Source organism: Hemicordylus capensis, chromosome 1 (assembly GCF_027244095.1).
Source record: "Hemicordylus capensis ecotype Gifberg chromosome 1, rHemCap1.1.pri, whole genome shotgun sequence".
NCBI lineage: Eukaryota > Metazoa > Chordata > Lepidosauria > Squamata > Cordylidae > Hemicordylus > Hemicordylus capensis.
Window position 1 is genome coordinate 124,301,561 of NC_069657.1, and position 21,411 is coordinate 124,322,971.

General features: G+C 39.2%; 1 protein-coding gene across 2 annotated transcripts in view; it reads right to left on the minus strand.

Annotated features, from left to right (window-relative positions):
* USH1C (USH1 protein network component harmonin) overlaps positions 1–21,411 on the minus strand; it is a 119,537-nt gene that overhangs the window by 13,488 nt on the left and 84,638 nt on the right. Inside the window, exons 18-20 of one of the 2 annotated variants that reach the window (XM_053287649.1) lie at positions 16,993–17,112; positions 4,448–4,489; positions 3,843–3,896 (exon numbers count right to left, since the gene is read on the minus strand). In XM_053287649.1, coding sequence (XP_053143624.1) covers positions 3,843–3,896; positions 4,448–4,489; positions 16,993–17,112 — 216 coding nt within the window. The remainder of the gene's footprint in view (positions 1–3,842; positions 3,897–4,447; positions 4,490–16,992; positions 17,113–21,411) is intronic. The other variant, XM_053287648.1, reaches the window with a different exon arrangement.

Here is a 21,411-nt window from a genome sequence, read left to right on the forward strand (position 1 = left end):
GAAGAAACGTCGCTTAACCGAAAAAAAATATACGAAAAATGCCAACAAGGAAATAATGATGTGCTACTACAAGTCTAGTCCAACTAGAAGAGGTTATTTAAAAAGAATGTACCAAATTTGGAAAGAGAAGCATCCAGAGACAGAAATAACAGAACAAAGGCTAGCAGACCAGAGAAGATACATAATAAGAAATAAAGTATTCACAGAAGTTGAGCTGGAAGAACTGCAAAGAGCAACACAGGCTCAAGATATGGAAGAAGAATTACCACCAATTGAAGAAATTGCTCAGGCGTTAAAAGATGTCAATGCTGCACTTGCAGAGATAACAACCAATAATTTGCAAGAAACAAACCAACTAATGTACAGTGCAGCAACAATAACAACACAAGAGCTCGGATATAAGATCAGTGGACCTGTAAAAAAAGAAAGCAGTACATCACCTAAATGGAAGATTAGATTAGAAAATAAAATCTCCAGGCTTAGATCAGATGCTAGTAAATTGAAAGATATGAAAGACAAGAAGCTGAAGAATGAAAACACCAAACAGTATCTGATCCAAAAATACCACCTAGATTCAAGGAAAATTAGAGAAGTCCTGGAAATAATAAAGCAGCAAATAACAACAGCAGTGTCAAAGAAGATTAGCAGGTATGAAGCCAGAATTACACAACACAGGCAGAATCTCCAATTCCAATCGAATCAGAGACGTTTCTACCAAAGCATAGAAGGAGAAACTGCAAGAAACTTAGAAACACCAAATAAAGAAGAAACAGTGCAATTCTGGGGGAAATTATGGGACAATCCAATAGATTATAATAAAAAAGCAGGCTGGATGAAAGAGGTCAAAAAATGTAACCAACAAATGCAAGATCTAATAATAACACCAGAATTAATAAGTGAAAGAGCAAAGAAAATTAAAAAATTGGACTGCTCCAGGTGACGATGAACTGCATGGCTTTTGGCTTAGACACCTAACAAGCCTTCATAAACAACTATCAAAACAGTTCAATCACATTTTGCAAGTAGGTGATATTGAACAATGGCTAACAACTGGGAAAACTCATCTCATCATGAAAGACCCAGCAAAAGGTGCAGTTCCAAGTAATTATAGACCGATAACCTGCCTGCCAACCATCTTCAAATTATTAACTGGAATAATAGCAGATGAAGTGATGCAACACTTATTAACTAACAAACAGCTTCCAGTTGAACAGAAAGGAAATTGCCCAAACACCAGAGTCACAAAAGACCAGCTGCTGATTGAAAAAATGATTTTAGAAAATTGCAAGAGAAGAAAAACCAATCTAAGTGTTGCATGGATTGACTACAAGAAGGCTTTCGATTCATTGCCTCACACATGGTAACTAAAATGTTTAGAAACAACTGGTGTCAGCAAAAACATTCAGATATTTATTAAAAAGGCAATGAGCATGTGGAGTACACAGTTAACAATCAATGGCGAGACACTTGGACAGGTTAGCATTAGAAGAGGCATTTTCCAAGGGGACTCACTATCCCCTCTGTTGTTTGTAATCGCCATGACCCCACTTTCACAAATACTAAACAAAACAGGCCTCGGATACCAAACATCTAAAACATCAAGTCAAATCAACCATCTGCTGTACATGGACGATCTGAAGTTGTATGGAAAGTCCCAGTCAGAAATCAAATCACTGCTAAACACTGTCCGTATATTCAGTAGCGGTATAGCAATGGAGTTTGGATTAGACAAGTGTGCTGCATTAATAATGAACAGAGGGAAAATAAGAAAAACAGAAGGAATAGAACTACCCAATGGAAGCAAGATCAAGAACCTGGAAGAGAAAGAACATTACAAATACTTGGGCATTCTCCAGGCTGATAACATTGCACACACTGAAGTTAAAAGAAAAATTGGAAGTGAATACATCAGGAGAGTTAGAAAAATCCTCAAGTCCAAACTCAATGGCTGGAACACCATACAAGCCATCAACACCTGGGCTATACCTGTTATCAGATACACTGCAGGAATAATAGACTGGACCCAGGCTGAGCTAGAGATGCTGGATTGTAAGACCAGGAAAATCATGACCATCAATCATGCTCTGCACCCCCGCAGTGATGTCGATAGGCTATACCTTCCTCGCAGCTCAGGTGGAAGAGGAATGCTGCAAGTCCATCAAATAGTAGAGGAGGAGAAAAGAGGCCTTGAAGAATATATCAAGGACAGTGAAGAAGATGCACTTCAAATGGTCAATAACGCGAAACTATTCAACACCAATGAAACAAAGCAGGCCTACAAGAAAGAACAAGTCAAGAACCGAGCAGAAAAATGGAAAAATAAGCCCCTGCATGGTCAATATTTGCACAATATAAGTGGAAAATCAGACATCACCAAGACCTGGCAATGGCTTAAGAATGGCAATTTGAAGAAAGAAACAGAGGGTTTAATACTGGCTGCGCAAGAACAGGCACTAAGAACAAATGCAATAAGAGCAAAAGTCAAAAAATCCACCACAAACAGCAAGTGCCGCCTTTGTAAAGAAGCAGATGAAACAGTGGACCACCTAATCAGCTGTTGTAAAAAGATTGCACAGACTGACTACAAACAAAGTCATGACAAGGTAGCAGGGATGATACACTGGAACATCTGCAAAAAATACAAGCTACCTGCAGCCAAACATTGGTGGGACCATAAAATTGAAAAAGTTGAAGAAAATGAAGATGTAAAAATTATGGGACTTCCGACTACAAACAGACAAACATCTGCCACACAATACACCAGATATAACTGTAGTCGAGAAGAAAGAAAAACAAGTCAAAATAATCGACATAGCAATACCAGGGGATAGCAGAATAGAATAAAAAGAAATAGAAAAAATAACCAAATACAAAGATCTACAAATTGAAATCGAAAGGCTGTGGCAGAAAAAGACCCAAATAATCCCAGTGGTCATTGGCGCCCTGGGTGCAGTCCCAAAAGACCTTGAAGAGCACCTCAACACCATAGGGGCCACAGAAATCACCATCAGCCAGTTACAAAAAGCAGCTTTACTGGGAACAGCCTATATTCTGCGACGATATCTATAACAACTGACAATAAAATTCAGCCATCCCAGGTCCTTGGGAAGGACTCGATGTCTGAAAAAAACAACAACAGTCAATAACACCTGTCTGACTGTGTAAACAAGAAATAATAATTATTATTTGATTTCTATACCGCCCTTCCAAAAATGGCTCAGGGTGGTTTACACAGAAAAATAACAAACAAATAAGATGGATCCCTGTCCCCAAAGGGCTCACATTCTAAAAAGAAACATAAGATAGACACCAGCAACAGTCACTGGAAGTACTGTGCTGGGGGTGGATAGGGCCACATAAAGCTTTATCACATAAAGCTTGCATAAATTCAAATTTGTTTCACTCATGGGGACCTATGCAACTGCTACTCAATACCAGATAAATACAAGACAATCTCACATCACTGGCTGAATAAGCAGTACTTGTAACACCAATGAAGGATGAAACAGATGATTTTTAAATAGACATATGCAAGATTTCCTTCATAAGGAAAGACTCTTGGAGCAGTGCAACATACATAGCTTAGTAAGATGCCAAGATTTACCTCAACTTAATTTCCAAACTCATTTTCAGTACTAATTGATCTTTGGAATAAGTGAAACAATGAGAGGAACTGGGGCGGGGGGAAGCTTTCAGAATACGGAACATGACTGCTTGCTAATTTCATCTGCTACATCTTTCATTTTAGAAAGTGAACACTGTTGCCTTATCACATCTCCAGATAAAGAAAGGGCCTTCTACAGAATCGCCAGTTCTATCCCACTTCTCTCATATGCATTTACCTTCTTAATGCGCAGGAGTCTCACATCTTTCCCCATAATCTGATCAGGTGAAAACTATCAGAAGTAAAGAAACACAAGTCATGAGAAAAAATATAGCACATGATGTATGTAATTTAAAATGACATGTGAGAGCTTCTCACTTCTCAGGTCTAAGCACTGCCTTAAATCAGGGCCAAGCTATACATTTTTATAAGAGTAGTTTGGCTCTGAAAAATAACAGCTGCAGGAGGGTCAGGATTAGGGTTGCAGTGCATCAGAGAGCGGGGTGCACAGTCCTTGATAAAACTGCACCCCTAAAGTGATGGCTAGTAACCTTCCATGGCTAGTAACAGCTTAAAGGGCACACTTTTCATTAGGACTGGGGCCTGATAAGAGACTTAAATACCCCCTTCCAGCTTGGCACAGTCCTTATTATTCCCCACTCCAGAGCACTAGTTAAACTAAACGTGGCATACAAGGCCAAACTGCTCACAACTAAGTGTGCAGTCTGACCCCTGGAAAGATGAAAATGTGAAAACTGTTAAAAATGTTGAAACTGTTAAAACTTCAGAAATATACCACAAATAAAAGCAATCAAATGGCCGGTACCTCAGATTTCTCCTTACCATTGTATAGGGATCAAAATCTTCCACATACTTCTGGAAGCCCTGAAAATAAAATCTATGATCAAAGAAATTCACTGAAAATCATTAATAAAACCAGGCTCCTAAGTGAGCTAAGCTACAAAAGGACTGTAGACAGATGTCTTACAGTTTGTTAATGTTCCTCCTGACAGTCATAAGTCATATGAAGTTTTTTAAAATGTAATTTTTTAAAGGATGAAATAGTCAAACCAACTTACTTTGGAGAAGTGTATTGGATACAGTGAGATTACTTCAGGCTTTTCTCTACCCATAGTGAGATCACATGCAAATGAATCCATGATATATAATGCTGAACTCCAGTAGTATAATTTGAGAAGAAAAGTATGGGTGCTTGCCAATAGTGCAGCAATGTAGGGAACACAGCTACTGTATGGTGGAAATGGACTGCTCGCTGTCACAAAGGTCCCTGAAAACATTTCTGAAAACCTTTGTTTAGAGGAATGCATATCAATATCCATCCTTCCTGTGTGTACATGGTTTTTTGAATCCCCTTCTGAAAGCTGATCCATGCAATGAGTTTTATTGAATATCTGGAGTATTCCACTGAAACAATGGGACTAGGGATGCATAGAAGGAGAGATAGTATTTTCTGGTGGCTCTTCATCGGATACAAGGCTAGCTGGGATTATTCGTCTGGTATAGAAGTAACTCTGAGAATAGTAATTGCATTCATATTGGCCTTACTTCCAAGTAAATATTTTTAGGATAGTGCTGTTTTTATTGCAGTGTAATTTAGGCATCACACTTTTATTAACTCTTGCTTTTGTTTGGCAGGGTTGCTAGATTTCTAGTTTCTGATTTTCCAGGGTTCTGGATTTATTATTTGGGGGAATAACTAGGATCACAAAGCATGCATTCATACATATTGATTAATTAATTAATTAATTAATTAATTATCCTGGCTTTTCTGTATTGTAAGTTACTCATAAGACAAAATAATTCAAAACAATACAGAATATTAAATAAATAATACAAATGTAAATAATATGAAAGCAGCAGTCAAAACAAGATATGCTCTACTGATCTAATAAAATTACAATTCAAAAGTCAGATAAAAATAAAAGGTCTTCAACCACCATTTAAAATAGAAAAGGAGAGACCCTGACATATTTCACATTGTGTCACAATATTATTAATTATTATTAGTTTTATTTATTGAGCTATGCAATAATTTAATATGGCTTTTAATAATGTGTTCTGTAAAAAAAAAAAGAAGAAGTAAAATGAAAGTGAACCAGCCAGCCATATCAGATGGAAAAAATTGATCTATGTTGGCACTCAGGTTCTGAACAAATGTCTGAGAGTAAGGAGTAATATGTGCAGTCACTGATCTGTTATGAAATTTAAAACAAATTGCTTGATCTTTCTTAGATTTGTGGTTATCTTCAAAACAAACAGATGTTATCCCTGAAGAATATTTTCCTGAGAAAATATATTTTTAGAAAGAGAAAATATAATACTGTATCTTTAAACAAACACAGCCTAGATCCAATGAACAAAAAATTGCCACTCTAGAGTAAACATTCAGTAACAGATTTGGTCTTTCCAGGCGGAAATGTCACCAAATTGCTCTCCATGTACCAGCAGCTGTTCAATAAGGCAACACTGGGTTAAAATGTAAATTGAAGGTCTTATCTTGCCTGCTGTTACATAAGTACTTAATGGAGAAAAAGGAAACCAATAATAGAGAAAAGAGAAACCATTCCTAGATGCACTTGGAGAAAGAAGGCAATAACTTGTTTCTTGGATTTAATAACTTGATGGACTAAAACAAACAGTAAATACCAGCCCAAGCCAAAATATAACAGAGATAATGTTCTCTGAATATTATTTCCTGAATATCTCAACATAGGTGAAATATCAACTAGACCATTGTCTTGCTGTAAAACAACGTACTGGCCACATTCGCATGTAACATGAATCCAGAAATGAAGGGGCCTCTGGTTTTGATTTCTGTATGTCTGAATGTGGGCAACTGCAGTTATGACAGAAAATGGAACCGCAGTTTCCCTCCCCAAACTTTGATTTGTACCTTTGGTTTGTGGTGAATTTCGCCTGGTCTGCCGGTTTAGCAGTGCCATCATTATGTCAGAATGGCTGTTTTGCATTTGGAAGCTCCTCCCTTGCTCTGGCAGCTATTGGGTTGTCCTTCAGTTAGGACGGAAGCCCAGGCAGCCAATTCCCCCTCCTCTCTGCAATGTCTGAATTCAGCCAGGAGAGTGGAGGGAAGTGGAACCACGGGTCCATTGGACCTGCATAATGTGCAAATATGGCAAATCTTTTAAGAGGAAATGGCAAGGATTGAACCAGGACTTTATGTGAACAAGACATGTGTTCTACCACTGAGCTTTAGCTCCTCCTACAAAATTCAGCCCCAGCTCTTCCAATTTCCACTCTAACCCCACTTTTGAATAATCCTTTATTGATGAACAAAACCAAATCAATTTTTAGAATCCATTATGGACACTAATTACAGTCTTAGTCAAAGATAGCTGTAATGGAATTATTGATCTCAGAACAGATTTTTCATGTAATATCAATCCAGTTTTCCCTGGTCATTCTGGGTGGATTAAATAACTAGTCTCTCCCCTACCACCCCACATCACAAAATTACTTTAGCAGTCACTGAATGATTGCAATCAGTGAAACTAGATTTTCTGAAAGGGTCCAATATACAATTGTACTTCACCATCTGTCAACGTTTTCAGCAAGTGCTATTTTGAGAACAAGATGGTACTGAATGAAGAGCAGGATCCAGACTGTGAATCTTTTAGCACTGTGTTAGCATAAGGGGAGAGAATACTTTCCTCTGAACTTTATGCTACTCTGCATTGTTACAGAACCACTAGTGAAAGAAGAGGACTTCCACTAGCAGAAGGAGATAACACAAACCATAGAGCAAAAGATAGCTAGAGGTTGAGCAACATCTTATGCTAGAGCAATAACTAGTTCAGAAGAAAGGTTCTTCATGCAACGTCCTTATGATATGTCCTTCTGCTAATGCATGAGTGCTATGTTTGGATCCCGCTGAAAGAAAACAAGCTGATGCTGTATGTCAGTGGGGAAAGTCTAGGAGCAATTTACATGTTATTCCAATATGACTCCAATAGGAACCTGACAAATGATTTAAGAACTTGTTTTAAAGGATGAGTTTACACAATCACTGCCAAGTTTCCACAATCAATGGAAACTGGGAAGCTCAGATTCCCAGCGAGCACACACTCCCAGCCTCCCAACTCACTCGCTTGAGATTCTACTGACTCTCTCCACCCTACTTAGAATCACGGTTCAAATTGAATGGGGAAAATTGGCAAAATCTTGGGGGCGGGCAGGTCAGGAACTACTGAATAATGGGTTAAGTCTGATTTCCAGACTTAATGGTGATCATGTTAACCAGCCCAAAATGTTATATCTATTTTCAGAGTTCATAGTTAATTTCTGATTAAGCTAACTGGAGTCGCATGCATTTATCAAGATAATATAATAGCCTGATTTTTTAAAATATACCTGGACTATATTGCATCCTTATCCAAAGTGGGGAGGGGGAGAGAGAGAGAGGGAGAGAGAGAGATTTAAAAAGAGTGAGAAAATTTTAATATCAAAGCAAAACGCAAGCACCAAACTATCACACAAAGAAGAAATAAACTAAGTTTACTTGTTTTTTGTTAGTTTTAAATGATGAATTGTAAACCACCATTCTTTTAAACATCTCTTGAGGCTGAAAGAGAGAGAGAAACAAATAGCTAAACCAGCAATTAGGTCTTCATTTCTACATACATCGAATGACCGTCAACTTTATATCCTGTTTGTATGTTCAGAGTTAATTGGAATAAATGAAAATAATCCTTTTGACTTTCTAAAGTTTTTGGGTGATTGCTAGCACTAATTACTGCTGAAGATATTCATGGATATTACTGTATTAATGGATATTAATGAAATTGTCCTATAGACAGAGCTGTGAAGACACAGAAAATCTCCTTTCCAAGGTTGCTTCCACACTAGTCTTTTCCCTTCCTTTGTGTATGGATTTTTTAATGGGAAAGATCCATGTGTCACCATGGCTAAATCATTGCAGTCCAGGTTTTCATGTTGTCCTGATCTGTGGTGGGGTTTTTTGGGTTTTTTAACAATAAAATGCAATTGCAGCACTAACAATTGTCCATGGCACAGGGAAGTGCTATTAAGCGGGTCATATGCCTTTGATTAAAAGTTTCTTGTTTTCAAGTTCCACTGATTCTGGTATTGACTGTTGGTTACAGAGAAGGAAATAGTAATAGATAGCCTTCTATTTGTCCATTGTTTAGCCTCAAGAGAGGCTAAACAATGGACAAACAGAAGGCCCCCTTGTTGTCAGAATTGTCCCCTTCTTGTCAGTTTCCATTCCTGTGGTGGTGAGACGGCTTTAATTACAGGTTACCTTTCAGTGTCCCCCCTCCTTTAGTGTAGTGCTATTTTGTTATTTTAAAATGACAAGACAAAACAATGCAATGAAACCAGTAATTAAAGCCTCCTCCACACATGTGAGAACACCCACTGACACTGACAATACAGTATAACAACCAGAGAGGCTATTTATTACTATCCACCCCCACCCGCTGCAATCAATGGGAAGCAATAAAATGGGCAGAACACATTTAATTAATAGGGGACAGGACCTTTGCTGAACAGGAATTGTAAGTGGACATTATAGAAAGATCTTGGTCATGGGAAAATACATTGCTGGATAATGTAATGCTATTGTTAAACTGCTTTAGTAATAGCATTATATTATCCAGTTAGTTACGGAAAAGTAATGCCTCATCCATGCTGCAAATTCTAGTGTGAAAGCAGCCCTACATTCAAGTTTGTGGATACTCTGTGGGATCAAAAGTATTTTGACCAAAATGGCTCATGGAACACTTGAAATGTTCTGACTTGGAATTGGATCTTTTCGTTCCAAGCTTGAAACAACATTCTGCATATCACTAGTTTTAAGGCCTGTTGCTCTTTGCATTCTTCCTGGTACTCCACACAGGAGATATTTCCTGTTGGCTAAGCATGGCCCTCACAAGACTGTAGTTGCTGCAGCAGGCAATAAGTGTTCTAGAGAGAAGTGAGAACTCAACAATGACACAAGAGAAAAGGGAGCTCTCTCTGTACATTTACTTCACAGCTAAATCAAGAGGCCCACAACCACACTTGCTAACTCTAGAGATGATCCATAAAAGAGAAGAAAGTGTTTATTAAGCCATATATAGCCAACTTAGCCAGTGGACAGCACTGATACCAAAGACAGGTTAAGAATATTGGACTTTTAAACACCTTGAGAGAAGCATCAGAAAAACAGATATAATTCATTAAAGCAATCTTCCTGCTCATATTTATGACATTTCCAGACAGTCTTCCTACATCCTGGACAGGCTTTCTGATTCCTGAACTGTCCAGGCCAATCTTGGACATGTAGCAACCCAAGCTGTAGGGGTTGCATTGTGCATGGATTATCACTCATATCCATGTTAAACCTTTGTTCCCAGCAGTTCAGCTATTTTTCAGGGTCTCATGACAGTGGAAAGTAAGTAACATAGTACAGTACTCTGGTAGCAATGTGCAAGAAACAGGAAATGGAACAGAACTGGGCTTATTAATGCAATTAAAGATTGATTAATGCAAGGTAGGGGTGTGCACAAAACTGGCTGGCCCAATTCTATTTGAGTCCAAACTGGAACTGGACCGGGCCAGTTTGGTTTTGCCCCCCATCAAACCCCTCAGTTTGGTTCAGTGGGGTTCACAAGCCTGGGTCATGACCTGGCCTTGCAGGGGCCCACTGAGCATGTGAGGCACCTCCAAAATGGCTGCTGTGAGGGGGAAAGGCCCGGAATAGGATGAAGAACTCCCAAACCGGCGGTTTTTTGCCAAAATGGAGGCCAGTGTGGGGAGGGGGAACCTCCATGGACCCCCACCCAGCATCCACGGAGAAGCCCCCCAGAGGGGATAAGTTCCCCCATTTTTATTTTACGTAAAAAGGCTCGCAAACCCCCTGAACGGCCGGGGTGGGGTTGGTCCAGGGTTGAGCCAAACTGGGAGTGGTTTGGCTTGACCCCAAACCTTCAAACCGAAATGGTTCAGTGTCAAACTAGTTCGACGTAGAAGTAGTTTGTACATCCCTATTGCAAGGCAGTACCTAGTTTTAATAATCCTGGTTCCTCAGTGCATCCTATTTTCAGTTAGCAAAGTGCTCATTGATGGAGCCCAACATAGAAAATGTCTCCATCCAAGCTCCAAAACCAGGCAGGCTCAGATTGTTAACAATGCTTTGGTATCTCTTATGCCAGCAAGTAAAGATACTAAAGAATTATTATTAATGATATAGCCAAAAAAAAAAAAAAGTAAAAGCATAATCAACAGGAGCAGTCTGGAATGAAAAACAAGTAACCACAAGTCAGCCAGTAACAGCTGCGATTGGGAAAACTCTGGCTATGCTTTTGATATTCATCTGTTGGATCATGGCCTGTGTGGACATATCCTTAATTGTGAGAAGCATTCTTCTGTGGTCAAAATGTAAAATAATATTAACTGTAAAGTGCTGAAATGTGCAGTAGATATATATTAGGTTTACTTTTATTCTGAGATATTCCTTTATATAGGAAATAAACACTGAGAAGGCTTTAGACTGTTAGGGAATTTGCTTTGGCAAATTAGGATAGAAAAATATGTACTTTTCTTTCAGCAACATTGTGAACACAACTTGATAATAGAGAAGACGGACATCAATGGCATTACAACAGATCTGGAGGATGTGTTCCCATGCATAGTAAGCTGCACAAGAAGCTTCCCAGAGGAAAGGGTTTTTCTTCAAAACATATGTAACTAGTCAGGATTTAACTGGCTGATAATTTATGTAATTCATTTACAATCAAGACAAGCAACCAACATCTTTTAAAATGCAAATCATATCTATATTAAATATGCTAATCTTGGAAAGATATTTTGTTAGTTCCTGAGAAATTTGAGATTACTTAGATGTGCTCTTCATTATAATTTAATGAATTGAGCTCGAAAGAAACCTCTAAGGGCTACAATTAAAAGCTAGAAGCTGCTATCTGATAAATGAGATGATATTCATGTCTCTTTTACACAATGAATTCTCTCATAGATGATGTCAAAATTTAGGATCATTTCAGAGATGGATTTGCTTCAGCAAAACTAGTGGTTATATTTAAGCAGACTTTAACTTATTTGTGGATCATATCGTTAAAAAAAGTAGTTAAAGCAGTTGAACATGAGCCACAACTCAATTTTTAAGAGTTTTTATGTCAGTGATTATACACCAGTAATATTTCATGAGAACAGAAATCCTATAATTTATTTTAAAATGAATTATATTATAATCCCTATTTTACTTATATATGTTATATCAGAAGATGTTAACATACATATTACCCAAAATTCATTACCAAAATATTGCTCTTGATGCTTTTGTAGAGAATAACAATGTTGCAATGCCTTCACTTCAGCTTAAGAAGTGAAGGCATCACAACATTGTTATTCTCTACAAAAGCATCAAGAGCAATATTATTTTTGCACAAGTGGAAATCCATGTGTGTGTTTTTATTCCATATGCAGCAGACCTGTGTACTGTGCACTGAGCAGTTGCCCTCAGATATGCACGGACAGGCAAAAGAATTATAGAACAACATTGATTGCTGTTGTCATGACATGCCGATAAATACATGCTCTCAATAGAAAGCCACCCTGTACCGTACTGGCTGACATTCTACAGAAGCACCAGTGCAATAGGAGAAGCACTGGTGCTTCTGAAAAATTCAACTAACTCAGCTTTGCAGCTGGCTTGATGGTGGGGGCAAATTTTGCCGATGCCCCCTTCTCAGGAAGTTGTCTGTGTCACCTGAAAAAAATGTCACTGAGCATTGTGCAACCCTCCAGGTGTGCAGCCTTTCTGGGTGACACAGAGGGCTTCCGAGGGAAAGAGAGGTCACTGAAATTCCCCACACACATTAGCACCTGTGCAGCATTAGTCTGGTGCAACATCACTGCTCCTCCCATTGCACCAGTACTTAAGTTAGTCAGCATGTCAGCCACCTTTCCTGATTTAAAAGTGGAGAGTTTAATTAAGTATAACCTTCAGTGTCATGGGGGAAATGGTTTTATGAGTGTTAGCTGTTATGTTGGAGCCAGTCAACTTATCTTATCTTATCTTATCTTATCTTATCTTATCTTATCTTATCTTATCTTATCTTATCTTATCTTATCTTATCAAGGTGGCATTCTCACAAGCAGAGAGATCCTTGTTAAAGAGTTAACCAGGATCGCCAAACGCCACATGCTCCTATGGAGCATGACATGAGAAGGCAGATTTCCTGAGCAACCCTGGTCATACTGTTGTGGGTTAACTAACCAGGATCAATAACTAGGATCTGATCTTAGTTCTCAATCCTGGCTAAGTGTGGTTTAACCACAGTGATCTGACCAGGATTGCCCAGCAAATCTGTGTTCTTACTTCACACTCCACAGGAGTGCACAGGGCCTGGCGATCCTGGTTAACCCTTTACCCAGGACCTCTCTGATTGTGAGAGTGAGGCCATAAAATTATTGTCTCTAGTGCTTATGTTGTGATTAAGAAAGAAGGGAATTGGCAGCAAATCGGTGGTGGTGGGCATGCTGAGGGTAACCCCTCAGCCTTCCTCCTTAATGAATGAAAAGGCAGCAGCCTCAGTGGGTGGAAAGAGAAGGAGGAGCTGCCGCCACCACCACTAAAGAAGTCCCTTTGCCAAGGGGGATGGCAGGAGTCTCTTGTGCCTCCACTGCCTTCTCCCACTCTCATCCACAAATAGGGATGTTTCTGGGAACATACCCATTTGCAAGTGTAGGTGTGGGTGAGGGGAGGCAGCAATTCACAAGAGACTTGAGGTGTCACTGCCTCTTCACAGAATACGCCCCACCCATAGGGGCATTGGAGCTTTGTGGTTGGCTGTGGGCTCTCAGTCCATGCCCAACTTGGTCAACCCCAACTAGCCAGCCAGTCCTAGCTCAATCACCAGTCTTTTGGATAACAGGATGCTACTGATGCATCTTAACCACTCCAGTTGGATATAAGATTTACTAAGTTGTCTCCTGCCAAACTTACCCAATAAAGGCAACGAGAAGAGGTGTCAGGAAGGTTGCCTTATGTTGTACCTATAGAGTCAGAAACCTGCAGGGCCCTTAAACAGTGTTCCCTCTAATAGAGATTCCCAGATGTTGTTGACTACACCTCCCATAATCCCCAGCCAAAGGCCATTGCAGCTGGGGATGCTGGGAGTTGGAGTGAACAACATTTGGACATCCCTGTTAGAGGGAACAGTGCACTTAACCAAAGTTCTCTCTCTCCTTGGCCAGATCTGCAGAGTTTTAAATACATATCTCCTTCATACTCCCAAGCTAAGCATTCTTTGTAATGTAAAACTTTATTTCGGTCATAGACCAGCAATACAACAATATTAAAATAATAATAATAACAATAATAAGATGATAATATAAAATCAGACTACATTTATACGCATTTGGCATATTATATAACAATATTTGGCCACGATATGAATAACATCCGGATTAGGATTAGTGAGCAAATAGTTTAAATAGAAATCCTCTCCACGACCTGGAAAATTAATCAAAAGTGGGGCAATTTGTTGGCGTCTTATGTCTCTGTAATATTCACAATGCAGTAAAACGTGAGCAGTTGTTTCAACGTTACCAGATCCACAAGGGCATGATCTTGATGCGTATGGTATACCCTGGAATCTCCCATGGAGCACAGCTGTTGGGAGAGCATTTACACGGGCAAGTGTTAGAGCTCGTCTAAATTTTGGAATTAAAATGCTACTTAGATATGTAGCAGGCTTGAGCTCGGTGCACTGACTACCTATTGAAATGCTACTCGGTAACTTTGCATGATCCATCTGCAACTCCACGTCATGGATACGTTGCACAATTTCTCTTCTGGCCTGATCGAAACCTAATCTAATAAAATCATCATGAGAGAATCCATATAATAGAAGTTTTTCTGTAATTGCCAATTTCCAATTGGATTTAAAGGAGTCTTCCAAAATTAAATGCACTAAGCCGACTTTCGTGAAAACCAATTTTAACCGGTAGAGTATGATAGATCTCCAATAATGTGATTCAAATCTAACCAGACCCACCTCCCTTCTAATAACAGTATTTGGGACACAACATGGCAGCTGTAATATAGTTCTTATGAACTTAGTTTGCAGTGTTTCTAACAGAGCAAAATTACTAAATGGGCCCAATTGTGCACCATACATTATCTGAGGATACACTTTGGCCAATAGTAATTTTATTGCAACAGGGATGTACAAAGCTCCCTGTGAAAAATAAAACGATTTGATCAGATTGATTGATAATTGATATTTGTTCTATTTGTTGTATTTGTTGTGTTGTTTTTATGCCTGTTTTTATATGGTTTTGTACTTTTAACATGATGTTTTTATTGTGTTTTTATTGTATGTTTTTAACTTTTGTAAACCGCCTTGGGGTTATCTTTTTAATGAAAGGCGGTATATAAATGCAAAAATAAAATAATAAAATAAATAAAATAATTGGGCGCTCTGAATAATATGTTTTTGATGCCAATACGGGAACCAGATGAGTGGAATACAACACCTAAGTATTTATAAGATTGAACTTGTTCAATTGTGTTCCCATTCATGTGCCAAGTATATCTCTTTGGCCGTTTAGCAAACACCAAAACTTTTGTCTTTTGGTGGTTTACCTCTATCATCTCTCTGTTACAAAATGAACTTAATTGTGCTAGTGCTTGACGTAGTCCTATGGGCGTCTGGGATAAAAGGATCATATCGTCTGCATACAGCAGGACTGCAATGTGTTTCTGTGCCAGTTTTGGAGGGTGCATAGACATGTCAGATAAACAGCTCACCACTGGGTTGATATAGATGTTAAATAAAGTAGGTGCCAAAATACAACCCTGCTTTACCCCTTTACTAGTTGGAACATCTGACGTTAAATAACCATACTGGTTGCAGCAGACCCACAATCGAGACTTCTCATATAGTTTATAAATTAATAATAGTAATCTCTTATCAATTTCCAAATCTATTAGTTTTTGCCAGAGCCTGTCTCTTGATATGGAATCAAATGCCGATTTCAGATCTATAAATGCAGTATAAAGTGCAGCACCCGACTTAGCTGTATATTTTTCAACAAGATTATGAAGGGTCAGGGCATGTTCTGTAGTAGATCGGCCTGTTCGAAAGCCAGCCTGTTCAACTGCAAGAATGTTCTTTTCCTCAATCCAGTCCACCAGCTTAATTGCTAAGTGTTTAGCATAAATTTTACTAATCACACTCAGGAGGCTTATAGGCCTATAATTTGCAGGATCACTCTGTTTACCTTTTTTGTATATTTGGGACTATTATCGCCACTCCCCATTGTGGTGGAATTTTTGCCGTATTATCAATAAACGTGAACAGTGAGGCTAAAACTGGAACCCACCAATCTAGGTTAGACGGAATCACCTCTATAGTAATATAATCGGTTCCAGGGGCTCTGCCTTTTAAAAATTGTCTTACAAGACCTTCTACTTCCGAGCAGGAGACCGAGTCCCATCTTGGGGGGTCAGTTATATATGCCTCGACATTCACCGTTATGGCGTCATTTCATCTATACATTTCGTGAAAATGATTTTCCCATTTATCAGCTGGAATTATACAATCAGGTAAAGTGGGGGCTCTTCCTAATGAAGGTGCTACCAAGTGCCAAAAGGTGCTTTGATTTTTCAGTTTGGCCGCTTCTATTAACTCCTCCCCTCTCTGTATCATCCACTGATATTTCTTTTGCTTTAATAGTCTCTTATATTGCCTCCTCATTATTAGTAAACCCTGTACATTGAAGTTAGTTGTATCATCTGTATATCTATCAAATGCCTTTATTAATGAACCTTTCGCCTCTTGGAGTGAACAACATTTGGACATCCCTGTTAGAGGGAACAGTGCACTTAACCAAAGTTCTCTCTCTCCTTGGCCAGATCTGCAGAGTTTTAAATACATATCTCCTTCATACTCCCAAGCTAAGCATTCTTTGTACTAAAACCCAATTCGATTTTTCTGCTAAAATATTCCAGATTCTGCAACATCAAAAACTTAATCTGGCATTTTGCATGCAAAGTAAGCAAGCAGGCATGATTTCTCTTATTTCATGCAGTTTTTCTGTATTCAGACATATTTCTAAAAATTGTTTAAAATGTTATAAATTGTTTTAGCTGTTTTAGTTTTATAATGGTTGTTTTTTGTTGTTTTATTGTTTGTAAACTGTCCAGGGCTACCACATGGGGCAGCAGAAATGAATGACAGGACAGGACATGAATAAAATAAAATCCAGTGTGTATTTGAGCTACAACACAGGAAGAAAGGTGGACACTGACTGTAAGCAGATCATTTGATATGACATTCCCATGCATTAGTGGCATGCAGAATATATGAGCATGGGCTTACCAGGGCTTCTGCTTTGATTGTTGGTCTGACCACTCTTTTGTGGTCAGGATGCAGCATGACTGGTTTGGAGACTATAGGTACAGCTGGGCGACGCTGGGCAGGTGGGCTTGGAGAAAATTGCTAGAGGGGTTCAATTTAAGAATATTACAGAAAATGCCTCTATACTTGATGCAAACCAAACTTTCTAAACCTAATTCAGACATTTCACTTCTATGGACAATTGTCACTATGAATTGAATGAGCGATGAGAAAAGCAGACTAAATTTCTATAGACAGCCAATATAAAATAAATGGAATCCTTCCTGTATTAAACAATACATTTCCATTCATGTTCTATTTTAAAAACATGTTTATCTCAATTTTCTTGTCAAGGCAACCCAAGGTGGTTCACAAAATAATAATAACAAAAATACAATAAAAACAAAACACAATAAAATAAAAAGATCCACTTAACAACCAACACCAAAACATAACCCACCCCCCAAAACCAGCAACATCACCTAACCACAAGCTAAATACAGTATCAGCTTCTCAAAAGGTACAACAAAGAAAGAATACTGCGTCAGAGCCAAATGGGCCACCAGTGGAAGGACATGCCATATGATGGGCACCACCACTGAGAAGTCCTTGCTCCTAGTGGATGCCTGCCGTACTTCTGATGGCAAAGGCACCCAGAGCAGGGACACAGAGGATGACTAGAGCATACGGACAGGCACATAAAGGACAAGGTGGTGTCAATGAAATGTAGCTTTAGTTTGGAGGCAGAATAATGATCTCAGCATTAGATTCTCATCCCACAATCACAAATTATAATATAGTGTTGGAAGAGACAGTGAATAGATGTGGTATCCATGATTGTGCTTAACTGCAAATATGATTTAAACACGTGTTCAACTATTTCTCCCTTCTGCCCCACAGCCCAGGCAACATTCAACCATGACTATCCAATGCACTTTGAAAGAATGCAAAGGAAGTAGGAGACAAAATTGCCTGCCCTAAAGCAAAGAATGATGAGGATATGACAAAATTGTGATGAGGATATGGGCCAACAAAAGAAAAGACCCAGGAAGAAGGCAAGTATGGATCCTTTAATCGCTTTTGACATCCATGCTCCTTCTACAATAGTTGTAGTTTATTTATCCTAGGCCCTTCTCCCTCTATCACAGTACCTTTCATCTGCTCCCTTACTCAACATTTCTTGCTTCCCAGTCTCCAGTATGCCCATGCCATTGCCATGGCATATGGTTGCTATATGGAAAAGTGGTCAGGTCTCCTGTTACCTTAAGAGATGCACAGAAGAGGGCATGTCAGCAGGTGCAGCTTGTCATGCAAGGGAAAGAAATTTCCCCTTCTGTGCATTTCTTAAAGGTACAGGAGATCGGTCCACTTTCCATATGACAACCCCATCATAGTACCTAGTGCCCATCTATTCTTTCTGGCCCCAGAACTATTTCCTTCTGTCCATTTTTAGTGATGTGCCCATTTGCTTTTGCAATAACATTCAAACTAGATAGATTTACTTTAGAAATAAGCTTGGCTGTGCCATCCCTCATAGTTATTCCAAAAGAAACTATTTTCAAAAATATGCTGCTGAATTTATGTAAGCTGTCTTGAACCTCTGGGAAAGGCAGGGTAAAAATGTCTTAAAACAAATGCATACATAAAGTATATTTTAAACTTAAAACTAAGTTATGGATATTAAGCTTAGACAATGTCTGTCAAGTAGGGTTGTTTGGAGCTCTTCTCACGATCGGCAAGAAGAGCTCCAGGGCAGTCTTCAGGGAAGGCGGGTTCAGCCTACCTTACCCACAGATGATCTCCTGTTCTCCTCTGGGCGGGCAGCTCACCTGAGGCTTGCCCAGCAGCTCCAGGGGTTAGGGTGCCAGGATGTGCTGCACGTCACTCCGCCCCCAGGAGTCCAAATAATGTACCATGTGTGTGTGCAGTGCACTACTGGGACCACACCCCCACCCCGAGTGTGCCAGCTGCAGATGACACACAATTTTTTAAAACATGAAATTAAGGGAACGCACAATCCCGGTGGAATCATGAGAATGGAGTTAAGGGAGTGCATGATCCCGGAGGTTCACACAAGTGTGCAAAACTGGGCTGGGCTCCTTTAGCCTGGTTTTGCACACTCGTGTCAATAGCCTCTTTGTGTTTTTCATTAGGCATAAGTACATTGTTTTTTTAAAAAGTTACACTTTAAAGTGAATCTAAGATATTAGATTCACACATTTTGAAGAACAAAATATGTACTTCTTTTGAAGCAAGTATAGCAACCTCTTGATCACAACACTGTGTATACTCCTCCTCCAAAGACTTCAAACAAAGGCTGAGGAACATTTTAGACCCAAGACCATGTGAGGAGAATGCTTTGTTTGGTGTTTCATGTCCATTGGTGCCAAGGCTAATAATACTAGATATGTAGTAAATATGATTGCCTCTTTCTTCTGAGAGCTGAATTAAACTGCATAGACTTTTTCAATAATGTCATGCCGGTTATATATTTTTATTTACTAAAAATATAGGACATACCAATGGACTTCCCGATGCAGATGATATTTTGCTGAGGTGAGATGTGTTTTGTGCCACCTAAATGACAGTAGGTTTTGCACTGGTTATGATGGTCCATGACTTTGATGCACTACACAACCAATGACTATAATTATGAAGAACAAATTGGTTCAGGAAAGCTATACGTAACAAAATATGTGCAAGGAACAAAAGATGTTCTTCTTTTGAAGCAAGTATAGAAACCTCTTGATCACAATACTGTGTATACTCCTCCTCCAAATACTTCAAACAAGATAAAAAGGGAGAAAATCCTCTTAACCTCTATTGGTTAATAACTCCCCACAAACTCAAATAATTTGAGTATTTACATAAGGCTTCTCAATCAAAATTTAACTATAAAAATAAAGAAGTATTACAATTAAATCTTTAAATATTAGTTATATATATATATATATATATATATATATATATATATATATATATATATAAACACTTTACTGACTCGCCTATATTTGCTGCACAGAAGGGCTGATATCCAGACAAATGAAGTGTTGGTGTAGGTAACACTATACATGTGCCTTGGGGGAGGGGCAATTTTTGCCCCTCTCCCTTTTCTGTGGAAGCCAACTGTGTCTCCCAAAAATATATCCCTGAGTGCTGTGTGGCCTCAGGAACATATTTTTGGGAGTCACAGTCAGCTTGAGAGGGGAGAAGAGACTGATTAAAATTGTCCTTTCTCTGAAGTGTGTGTGCACTGTTGCTGCACAAGTCTGGATATCATCAATTCATAATTCCAATGATGTGTTTCAAACATTTACACACAGACACAGACACAGACACAGACACAGACACACACTTACTTCATCAACACATATCAGAAAATGGAGACGGCCTTTTGAAACAAAGTACATCACACACACACACACACACACACACACACACACACACACACACTCTTGACTAATGTGTTCCATAAAAACATTCTCACACATTGCATTAGTCATTTCCAAAGTGTGCAACTTTGAGGTGAAAGACATGAGAGATGCTATGTTCTAAAAGTAAATCTGTCTTTTTAACAGTTTTTTGAAAATTCTGCAACAAATTATCATACAAAGCAAAAGCCACAGGAGAATATATATTTCAGGTCATGGCGGGAGCTTGTGTGCCACAAATGCAAATGCAAAATATATTCCTCACAATATCATACCTTTGGACTGGATAAGTAGATCTGCTCACTGCTCTGAGAACTAATGGGGCTAAAGCTTCTTCCTTTGTAATTATTCCTTTCCCAGTCATTCAGTGAGTCTGGTGGACCACCAGGCTGATAGCCATGGCTACCTATTCTTTCTTCCAAATGAGCGGGCAGTGGATGGGGAGTGCCAATATTCGGAGGAGGAGGAGGGGGAGGGGGTGGGGGAGGAGAAGGTGGCAACAGAGGAGGAGGTGGAGAATGCACCCAAGCAGATGATGATGCTGTCATCCATGAAGTTGCAGGAGGCATTGGAGCTGTTCCCCTAGCAGCTGGGATGTTAGATGGAGAAAGTGGATAAGCCACAGAAGAAACAGGTGCCACATGGGGTAACGGAGGTGGAGGTGCTGGACGTTTTGGAGGCTTGCCAACATCATCTAAGTTGATATCATCAAGGTCAGTGGTGTGAAGCTGCAAACCACCAGGAAACCTTCGCATAGATGTGGCAGAAGGAGAAACAGCAGGACGTACACCTGATGTCTGGTATATCAACAGAGATTTGTTTTAATGCAGCACCGCGTAAAAACTATTTGGATAGATTCTAATTCAGATAAGGGCAAGTAACTAAGCTCTAAGTAACACAACGTTACCCAGTGTTCTAAAGCATTTCACATGACTTTGTGCATACCTCCTCCAATCCATATATATACGAT